Source organism: Balearica regulorum, chromosome 1 (genome assembly GCF_011004875.1).
Source record: "Balearica regulorum gibbericeps isolate bBalReg1 chromosome 1, bBalReg1.pri, whole genome shotgun sequence".
Taxonomy (NCBI): domain Eukaryota; kingdom Metazoa; phylum Chordata; class Aves; order Gruiformes; family Gruidae; genus Balearica; species Balearica regulorum.
Window position 1 is genome coordinate 152,693,670 of NC_046184.1, and position 11,243 is coordinate 152,704,912.

Consider the following 11,243-nt stretch of genomic DNA (forward strand, 5'->3'; position numbering starts at 1 on the left):
GCAAGTTTAAGCAGAAAAGTTCTGCTTAAAGTTATCGTTGCCATGACTGTTAGGCTTCTTATTTGGAGATATTTGGTCCAAAACGTTGTGTCAAAACCCCTCAAAGCATTTTTTAAAATGTAATTGATGCCTCACAAGTCTCTGTTTTAAGCGCTCAGGTACACCTGCAAGTATCAGTTTCAGTTCTTAAAGTGTGTTTGCAAGCTCACTGCATTTACATGCTGTTGCTACTGATGAAACTTAGTTTGTCAAAAATGTTCTTTACAAAGCTTTCCTTTGGTCTAGAAGGCAGGCTTTGTAATACAGCTTCCATTAACTTGTTTGTAAATCAAAATCAATGTTGTCTGGTGATGATTTTACATGACCATGCTTTTTAAAGTGAAAATTATTGTGAAGCAGGAGAAGGTTGATTTGTGGAGTCAGTATTATATTTGAGGGGCTTTCCAGTACTGATGAGGGGGGAGAGGGGTAATTCAAGGTGCTTGTTACTTACGTGTTGCAACTCTTTGGAAACTTTAAGTTACATAGAGGGGGTGGGTTTGTGTTTTTCTGCCAGTACTTCTAAGCCTGTGGCATGGCTATCAGTAAGTCTCTCAAGACTGAAATGAAATTACTGGTTTGATGTGTTAATGATGTAATCTGCCTCATTTTAGATATGAATGCAACTCAAATTGCAGGATAGTGATGCTAGCAATCCTGGTAATTTCAAATTACTGGCATTAAATGAGGATAAAGTTACTCCTCATGCTGATGTTCAGGTGTACAGCTGCATATGAATAGACATATTCTGCTCAAATATTTTGCTCATTGATTTTCTTTGTGGTTAAGACTGAAAGAGTAATACGAGAGGTTTTAAAAGTCTGTCAGAAAAACATTTCACTATGTGCTGCAGTTAATACCAAATTGCTGCTGCAGAATATCTCAGTAATATGCTGTGACTCTTTGTTTCATAACCACCAGGCCAGAGCTTGCACGACCAGCTACAACCTTATATCAGCATAATCTAACTGGAATCCTTGAAACAGCAGTGAGGGCAACCAATGCCCAGTTTGATAATCCTGAGATTCTCAAACGATTGGATGTTCGACTTCTGGAGGTCTGTTGTATCATGGTGACTCTGACCTGAAACATACTGTGTGTGTGTGTACATGCAGACATCTGTATGAAACAAAATTTTCATATGTGTATATAGTAAATACATTTCCCCACACACACTTTCTATTGAAGTCTACTTTGAATTATATAAACCTCATTTCATAAGTCTTCTTCTCCCATTTCCTGCCTATTGTCTATTTGTATTTCAAGCTTTGGGTTTACAGCTGTTTCATTGACAACATGAAGTTGAGTACTTGGGGTTTAACATAATTGGTGCTGGTGGCCCTAATTTGAGGTTCTGTAAACAGCTTCTACTGCTGTTGCTCTTAGAAGAACCTGGAGGGTAGTCTCTTTGTCGCCAGTACCTACAAAGAGTGAAGCAATGAAAGTGCATTTCATGAAGGAGACCTCTGGTAAGAAACTTGAGTTAATGAGCAAGCTCCAGTCCCAGAGGTGGGAGTTAACTGATGAACTGTAGCATCTGAAATAAGTCTATACTTTAGGCTGAGTCCTGCCTAAGAAGTTTTTCCTTCCCTTCATTTCCTTTACTTGTTCCAATGGCAAAACATCGATATTAAAACACCAACAATTTGGTGAGATGAATCCCACCCTTGAGTCAAACTTCAATTCATTTTTGCTTAATCTACTACTTTTGACAAGGAATTCCTGTATCTTGTATTGATGTAGATGCTTGTTTTTTCTTAGGCTGTGGAGAATGGAAGAGTAAGCAAGAGTTAGTCTTCAGCACTAGTATGCTCTGATTATACACTGAAAGTAGCATGTCTTTTTAATACAGGTATCTCCTGGGGACACTGGATGGGATGTCTTCAGCTTGGACTATCATGTTGATGGACCAATCGCAACAGTAATGTCATATACTACTGGCTGTGAACATGTCTCAGTGAATTGAATTGCTAAATATTTTTTATTGAAATAACCTTTTTTTTTTATTCTGGAGTGTAAGATCAGAGAGACTTTTTTTTTTTTTTAATCTAGGATACACCCACTGTATAAACAGTTGAGCCAGAATCTCAGTTCTTATAAATTAACTGTGAGTGCTGAAAAGCTACACGTAAAACAATCATTACTGAAAACAGTAATTCATTTGTTCCAGCAGATGTTTTAGCAAGTACTTAATAAATGGAGTGCTCCTCTTCTTCCGTTATTACTAGTTTGTAGCTGCTAATTTGGGATGTTTTGGAAGGAACTGAAGAATGTATAACTTATTTGTACTGTCTAAATGAAATTTGATAGGTAGCATTCATTAGAATTCCTGAGAAAATAGCTGCACTATTGATCAGAATGCATTTAGCCTCTATAAAGAACTTGTAAAGAACCTTTTTTTTTTTTTTTTTTACGCACTGGACATTGAAATGTGTGTCTGACCAGCAGAAGGAATTTTCATATGTAATTTGAAAAGAGTGAAATGTTTAGGCTTCAGAACTTAGGTAACTCAGTTCAGCCCTTGAGGGAGGATCTTTCCAAAAGCTCTGGGCTTTCCAGGGATTTGGTTTTGGCAATATTTACCAATAAACTGCATGGATCAGAAGATGGAATGCGAAGAGGTTCTTGGTCCTTCAAAACACATGGTGTGTCTATTAAATTTGTACTGGTATTTTGTTTGTTTTGTAGGTATTTACACGTGAGTGCATGAGCCATTATCTAAGAGTATTTAATTTCCTTTGGAGAGCGAAGCGAATGGAGTATATTCTTACTGATATATGGAAAGGGCACATGTGCAATGCAAAGCTTCTGAAAAGTATACCAGGTGAGAGAGGCCCAAATTGATGACATACTTGTAAACTGAATTCAGATGCCTGCATCTTGTTTTAAACTGTGTGTTAAGAGGGGAAAAAAAAGTCTGTTTGGACAGGTGAATTTATGTTTTGTCGCTCCTGTTGACTGACTGTTTAATGGTAGATGATGATCAAGATAAAATAACAGTATTGTAAATGGAAGTTTTCCTGTTTGTTGTTTTATTTAATCCTTGGTTGTGAGCTTTTGTAGCAATGAGCAAATGAAACATCCCATGTCTCTAGAAAAAGACCGTTACTCTTCCATGCCCTTTTATTCATTTTCCTTCATGCCTTCCTATCTGTACCCTATGTCTCTTTCTTGTGCTGGAAGTAGTAAGTCTCACATGTGCACACTTCTGAATTTACTAGTTTTAACTTCACTCACTGCTTTTGTTTAGCTAAGAACAGAAGAGGCTAAGATAAGAAGAAACAGATGTTTGAGAAGAAATAAGAAAGCTCTTAAGTGTGGTGACTCTGGTGTATGTTTAATGGACTGGGATTTTTTGATCCTGTTTCTCAGCTGAGAATATAGTCATATTTGCGAGCATCTGTACTGGCTCAAGCTTGACTGCTTTTTACCTATCTACATTTCTCTCAGTAAAAATTAGGTATTGAGGGTTATGCTTCTTTGTGGCAAAGATAAATTTGTTTTTATAATTCGGAACTGTGTGGTGGGTGGGAGTGGACACCTTGGCCTCAGAAGGTCACTGCAAAACAAGCTCTTGTAAAGTCTGCCCTAGTGCACAAGGCTGATGTCTGAAAATGAACAGGATGACTAGGTTTCCTTTCTCTTTCTGTGGGATAGGATTTAGTTTACTGTCATTTCCCTGTCCCAAACAAGTACTTGTTTGACTCAAAACCAGTGGTGTATTGCATTCTTGCTTTTTGTTCCCTTTGAGACTAGGGTATATTTAACAGATTTTATTCTCATCACCTGAGGTCTTCAGGCTGGAGCTGTCTCCCATTGCTAGGATTTTATTTTTCTTTTGTTCTCAAGAGGAAGTTTGGTTTTTCTTCTTCTTTTTTTTTTTTTTCTCTCCCCCCACCACCTCCCCTCCCCGGGGAGGCCTTTCTTATGCTTTGCCATGGAGCAATCTTCTGTAGGAAAAAGCTCAGTTGCTTGTAGCCTTTAAGTTTGGCTATGTTTTAAGTAACGCAGACCTTTAAAATGCTGGCCAAGCTCTTACGGCTATTGTTGGCAGAAGGAGACGAGTGTTGTATTTCTCAGTTCGTGCCTCTGACAAAGGAGAGTATGTTTACAAAGACCTGTACTACCTGCTGCCTGGAGGGACAAGAGTCTTTCTTGCTCACTGGCATGTCAGATGGAAGCTGCAAGTAGAGCTTTTTTCCTGAAATGCATGGAGACTCCACCCCAGCACTGATTTATGAAGAAGTAGTAGAACTTGCTTTTATTTTCTCTCTCTCCCTCCAAAACAGTACCTTGCTCTTCCAGTCACAGAGCACCAAATGGAAGACAGTAACTGATAGGCAGAAGCAGCTGCAGAGTCTTTTGTTTTTCAACCACAAAGAGGTAGCATTGACTTTCAAGGACAGCTTTATTCACAATTCCCAAGAAGTCTTAACAGCCAGGGATTTTAATGCTTTAAATGAGTACTTCTAGGCAGTAGCGTCAAGCTCACTCTTTTCCTATCAGTAATTGGAAGAAGTAGCACAGATGTATCCAGCTCAACAATGCTGAAGAATTTCTGTTGTTTAGACAGCCCTGGAGGTTTTTTTTCATTGATCCTATTTGAAGTAGATAGTAACATAATGTGTCTTCCTGCAAATGCATAAGAAATGAAGAGCAGAGTAGCTTGTTGTAATATCCTTCAGATCATTGGAAGGTTCTGTAATATCCCAAGATATGAAAACATAGAATTCCTTTTGTAGTAGTCTCATAGCTTGTCTGCAGTGGCAAATTACTTTGGCAGCTTTTTAGAAATTACTTCCTCTGGACATCTGCCTGATTCCAGAAGGCTGAGTATCTTCATTCCAGAGAATTGTTGCAGTTGATGGTAATCTTGATAATACCCTTCTGCAACAGAGGTACCTTCTCTTACAGGTGAGCAGCTGAGGCCATTAGTGACTCACCTGTGGGTCTCTGTCGTGGATCAGGGAATCAAACTTGGACCACATAAGCCATGAATTCCCTACCCCTGTCACAACCACCCTCTCTTTTGGTCTCAGTGTAGTTAAGTAAGGCAAAATACACTGTCAGTGGTTTAAAGGCTAATGGTAGGAGATGTGAGAGGCCCCAGACGTAACTGCAAATCTGTGGCCTCAGATTTTCAACCAAAAGAACACAAAGGGCATTAACTGTATTTTGGTCTCTTGGGACTGAGAGGGTCTTTTTCACTTGTGATATTCAGCAAGTTTCCAGCACTGTCTGAACACACAGTCAGTGTCATCTTTGGTTCATATTTTCTAGGAGATAATTGTGCAATGTACTTAGCTCATCTGTTGCCAGGCAGTATTGCTGCTGTCATCCAAGATTAGTGGCTGTTTTATGAAGTATTCAATTTGGTAGAAAAAAGTTTACCAAGCTGGTTTGATGGTTGTGCCTGTCCTTGCGGTCTTTAACATGCCATCTCTTTGGATTTTTTACAGAGCTTTCTGGGGTGCTGCATCAGTGTCACGTTCTGGCATCAGAAATGGTCCATTTCATTCATCAAATGCAGTATTACATTACATTTGAGGTATACTCTATCCACCCAATTAGTTGCTTAAAAATGAAGTACTTTTAATATTCTGTATGTGTTGTGTGTCTTAAATTTCAAAGAGCTTGTCATCTAGCAAATCAAAACAGCCCAATCCTGAATCATTGCTCCAGGTGCTTGAGTGTTCGTGGGATGAACTCTGGAACAAGGTCCAACAAGCACAGGACTTGGATCACATCATTGCAGCTCATGAAGTTTTTCTAGACACAATCATAGCTCGGTGCTTGCTGGATAGCGATTCCAGGGTAAGTCTTCTCTTTTGCATTAAATTGTAGCTTTGTGATCTTGGTGATTAGGAACCACCTTCTTTTATGTTGTAGGAGCAAGGGGTAAAGTAATCTTTCTTCCTCTCATATAAGACCTTATTATGGTAGGCTCTGTACATACTCCCCAGACACAGTGACAGATGCTGACTGTAAAACTTGTTAGAACGTAGGGCAGTTGGGTTTGGTCCTAAGAAGCAGTGCGGTCATGCAACAACTGACTTCGGGGGTTGCAAAACAGTCTCTCTGGCTGTGTGTAAAAAGATTTAATTTACTCATGCTCCAAAGAGTGGTAGTAACTTGAAACTCTTTTGCTGTACAACTGTTTCATTGCTTTGTTGCTTAACGGTCTCACAGGTACTTCTCAACCAGCTTCGAGCTGTTTTTGATCAGATCATTGAGCTCCAGAATGCCCAAGATGCAATGTACAGAGCTGCTTTGGAGGAGTTGCAGCTGAGGTTGCAATTTGAAGAGAGGAAAAAACAGCGTGAGCTTGAGGTACAGTAAAGATAAAAGTGAAGGAAAGGAAGAGGCTTTAATATTCTGAATTTGTTTGCAAAAATGCCGTAGCTCCATGCCTACCTCCTTACTGTCAGTCTGTGGGACATGCAGTGCTGAAGTGAGACTCACCTGCTTTGCTAACCTCATATTTCTTTCATGTGCCGTACAACCACCAAGGGGACTGATAGATTCAATATTAGAGGCTCTGCGTTTGGCTTTCTGTGGCAGTGCTTGGTTTGTTTAAACACGGCGGTCTAGCTGGGCAGAAGGTGGTCCAATTAGCAACTTTCATCATGTGACGCACACTTGACATTTTAACTCATTTGGTCTCTGTGTAGGGCAAGTGGGGTGTAACTGCATCAGAAGATGAAGAAGAGAGCAAGAGGATGAAAGAATTTCAAGACTCAATACCCAAAATGTGCTCACAGCTGAGGATACTCACTCACTTTTACCAGGTGCCCCTTAGATGATATTTTTATATGATCAGATTATATGCTGAACTTTGATATGTAGAAGAGCATTGCAAATAGTGAGTAGGTGTAACTTCTGTATTCATGTGTGCAGTTTGTGGATCTAGCTCTTAATTTTTTGCTTCTCTACTTAGAAGCCTGTATTCACTGTTCCTCAGTAAACAGCAGGTTTTGTGATCATGTATGTTCCCCTGACAAAAAGGAATAGTCTTCTCATGCAGTCTCCTCCTTCCTCCAGCAGTGGAAGTAATAGCTATCTTCTGGTGTAATCTGGAAGAATAGGATTCCTTCTGCATTCCATTTCTTCTCACCATCTTTGCAAGTCATTGCTATTAAAGACTGCAGAAAGGATCCTTATTAAGGGCTTAACACTTGATTTTAAGTGCACTGGGATGGACAATGGGTAAGCTGTTTGGGGGGGAACGTGTGCAGGCTGTTTTCTTTCATGAAATTACTCTGGTTTTGTCTCAGTTTGTTACATCTCATTCTAAAGCTCCCATTCCCCAGGAAAATCAGCTGTTAGATTTCAGGGAAAGCATTCCAGAAAGCTATGAAAGTGAGGGGGGTGGGCAGCACTATATGCCACAGCAGCTTTTCAGGATTAGACCCCAGGTTAACTGAAACCCAAAACCCTACCCCAACTCATCTTTTGACTTTTACATGTGAGATACTCTTGATGTTGTGTAGTATACTTTTTAATTTCTCTTATTTATCACCTTTGATGTGCCTCAAGTTAGGATTTCTTAATGATGATGCTACTGAGTTTGACTTAAAGCTGTAGGGCCTGCTTTCTTTCTTCTTGCTATTGACATTTCTTGTATCTTTCTTCCTTATTTTAATATCCATAAATACACATTTAGACAACTATTAAACAACTGTATCCTGGGCTGCATAAAAAGAAGTGTGGCCAGCAGGTCGAGGGAGGTGATTCTCCCCCTCTATTCTACTCTCATGAGACCCCACCTGGAGTACTGCATCCAGCTCTGGGATTCTCAGAATAAGAAGGACATGGAGCTGCTGGAGCGAGTCCAGGGGAGACCATGAAGATGATCGGAGGGCTGGAGCACCTCTCCTATGAAGACAGGCTGTGAGAGTGGGGCTTGTTCAGCCTGGAGAAGAGAAGGCTCCAGGGGGACCTTAGAGCAGCCTTCCAGTACCTGAGGAGGCCTACAGGAAAGCTGGAGAGGGACTGTTTACAAGGGCATGGAGTGGCAGGACAAGGGGCAATGGCTTTAAACTGAAAGAGGGTAGATTTAGATTAGATGTTAGGAAGAAATTCTTCATTGTGAGGGTGGTGAGGCACTGGCACAGGTTGCCCAGAGAAGCTGTGGATGCCCCCTCCCTGGAAGTGTTCAAGGCCAGGTTGGATGAGGCTTTGGGCAACGTGGTCTAGTGGAGGGTGTCCCTGCCCATGGCAGGGGGGTTGGAACTAGATGATCTTTGAAGGTCCCTTCCAACCCAAATCATTCTATGATTCTATGTAAGCATGTGTTGTTTCCTCAGGTAAATGAATGAGGTTGAAGTGGTTTTGCTGGGTTGTTACCCATATGTTAATTTTACCTTGTAACAGTGTAATTGGTTCTTTATAGCAGCTATAGTTGTGACTTAGCACGTGGGCAGCATGTGCAGAGCACTTCCCAGTCCTTCTCTCTGGTGGTTTTCATCAGATCTGTTTCTGTATTGCCTATAGCTTTGCCAAGCTATAGCTACCCCGGATGAAGTGTCAAAAGAGTTCAGTTCGTCTGGAAGTTGGAAGGAAAACAAAATAGTGTTTATAACCCAGGTTATAAAATACTGGTGGCTTTTGGTGAAGACTGTAGAGATCCTGAGCTTTTGATGTGAGGACTTCAGATCTGGGAGGAATTTGCTCCTGGGTCCAAATACTGCAGTTCTCCCTCCCAGAGGAAAATGGAGCCAAATTCTTTAAGAAGTGTAAGCTGTGAATAGGTTGCAATCTGTGGGCTCTACAGGATTGCTACAAGTTGGCACTGTAGCTTTTGCCTGCTTGGACTGTATTTCTGCTGAGCCCTACTATGGATTTTCCATGCAAGACTTCCTTGGCCAGCTGTGGTCATCTTTGGAAGTAATGGGGTACTCTAGATACGGGCATGTCCACATTAGAATTTAGTGGAGATCAGGAATGAGCTCTTCAAGTGAGTCTTCCCATCCTCCCAAAGTCCTCTCCTTTTCTGCGTGCTGTGGAGCTCTTGCAGTCCCTTGGCTAGAGCTGAATAGGAAGATGGGCTCCAGAAGCATGCCTCCCACATGCCAAGTGCAAGTCCCACATAAAATCCGCTCCAAATGTGTAGAGTCTAGCTATTGGGTCTGTAGCACCAACTGCCCTAATTGGCAAATGCTGTGCTGGGGTGCCGCTCGCTGCTGTATAACCTCCATCAAACACGTATTTTTGAAGCAAGCAGTGGTCTAGTGCTGGCCTGGCCTGCATTGTCCGTATAACCTGGAAACAAGGTGCAGTCTCCTGTTTCATGGGTTGGGTCCTGGATTGGACTCCCAGGTGAGGTCAGGGCCGCGCTGGGAGGTCAGGGCAGTGGCAGAAGGGCGGCTCCTTTGCGGCTGGGGAGACTTTCAGACAGATGGAGGGTGCCAGCAGGGCAAGGAGTGGGAGGGTGTGTTTAAAAGACCGAATTGTTTGCCCTGGAGACTCTAAAGTGCGTGGCAGACGTTTGAAGATAAAGTGAAGCTCTGGGTTTTTGCAGAGTGAATGAATCTAGCATAACTCGCTTGCTAACAATTGGGTAGAAATGCTTGTGCTTGGCCTTTCCCGGATTCCCTCTGCCTCTTTGCCAGGCCCAAGCACCACCTGGCATCCCTGTGCAAAACACAACAGTGATGTCGGCTTAGCTATCTCTTGGGTTTTTCTTTCTCCTTCAGGGAATCGTCCAGCAGTTCTTGGTCCTGCTGACAACGAGTTCTGACGAAAGCCTTCGGTTTCTTAGCTTTAGATTGGACTTCAATGAACATTATAAAGCAAGAGAGCCAAGGCTTCGTGTCTCCTTGGGCACTAGGGGCAGACGGAGCTCGCATATGTGAAACAACCGCGAAGGACTGCACCTCGGTATCCGAAGGATGTTGAACCTCTTGTTGGACAAGGCAATCAGTGTTGACATAATAGAACCAAACTGTGCGTGATCGGTGTCTACCATTTCTGCAGGCAACGTGTTTTCAGTCATGTGATTGTGTGACACTGTATAGCAGAAAGCAAAAAAACAAAACAAAACAAAAGGTAGGGTTTTTTACACTGACATTTCTAGAATTACCAGACTTAATGGGCTGATTGAACCTCTTCCAATCAACTTCTTAAATCATCCTTTTAAACAAATGCCAATTTTATTTGAAGCTTTCTGAGCTCTCTCCACTGTAACTTATATCTGTGTCAAGAAAATCACATCTTTTGTTTATAGAAAGCACCGTTTCCTTTTTTAACAAGAAAATAAGAAGGTTATTTTTTCTATATGTACTTGTTCTATTTGAAGAGAGCTTTTGTTAAAGCCAACAGATTAGGACCCAGACCCAATGTCCTTGTTAAGAAGCTATACAGCATTTCATTATGCTGATTTTCAGTGTTGTGATGTGTTTGACTGCGTGAGAAACTTTGTATCAGGAGACATAAACTTATATTTAATTTTTTTGTTGTTTTCAAAGTTAAACTGAAATAAAAAATTTAGTAGGGAAATTCTGTGGTTACTGTACAGGAGAAAACTATAGAAGCAGAGCAGGATTGTATCTATTGCACATAAGATCTAAAAAATGAAATTAAAGCCTCAGTACTGTGACAAGAAAGTGTTGGTTAAGATTGAATTGAATTTAATAATTGGTGTTTTAAAGCAGATGTGTAGAAACAAACTGACTTGGCGAATGTTGATTTCATTCTTTTCCCTTCCCTATTTTTTCATTGTAAATATTTATATATTGCTGTCCAGATGTTGGGGACAGGGAGGTTCCTTTGCAAAGTTGTCATTATATCAGGTCATTTATTATGTTCCACAAGTGCAAGCTTAGAAAAATAAAACCACAATTATCTTTCAAACAAGTGTTTTGCTTTTTGTAATTCAAAGTTTATGATTTTAACCACAGGGTGAGAAAGGAGAAGCTTCCAGTTAGGAGTGTATTGATTTACAGATCCCTAACCATTACAGGATTTTCGTACTAGTCTTATCTATACTTGGAGCTGTGTGCAATTTATTAATTAACAATTACCCTCAGATCAACCAAGTCTTTTTTTGCCTTTTGCCCTTAATCCGCTTGAACCCCTGGGAAGCAGAGGCACCTGCCAGGCCGTGCCGGTGAGGCTGCCGTGAGTCAGGATGGAGGTGAACCCTCATGGGGACGATGCACTGACTTGCAGGCCTGGACAAGTGGGTTTGCCCTCCCGGACACCAG

The 11,243-nt window shown here is 41.2% G+C and overlaps 1 protein-coding gene across 2 annotated transcripts in view; it reads left to right on the forward strand.

The window, feature by feature from the left end:
* The window catches only part of TUBGCP3 (tubulin gamma complex component 3), a 58,402-nt gene extending 47,512 nt beyond the window's left edge, over positions 1-10,890 (forward strand). Inside the window, exons 15-22 of one of the 2 annotated variants that reach the window (XM_075739969.1) lie at positions 961-1,096; positions 1,892-1,960; positions 2,728-2,863; positions 5,499-5,587; positions 5,722-5,853; positions 6,229-6,369; positions 6,711-6,827; positions 9,735-10,890. In XM_075739969.1, the coding sequence (XP_075596084.1) occupies positions 961-1,096; positions 1,892-1,960; positions 2,728-2,863; positions 5,499-5,587; positions 5,722-5,853; positions 6,229-6,369; positions 6,711-6,827; positions 9,735-9,893 (979 nt within the window). In that variant the 3' untranslated portion in view covers positions 9,894-10,890. The remainder of the gene's footprint in view (positions 1-960; positions 1,097-1,891; positions 1,961-2,727; positions 2,864-5,498; positions 5,588-5,721; positions 5,854-6,228; positions 6,370-6,710; positions 6,828-9,734) is intronic. The other variant, XM_075739979.1, reaches the window with a different exon arrangement.
* The last annotated feature ends 353 nt before the right edge of the window (positions 10,891-11,243 follow it).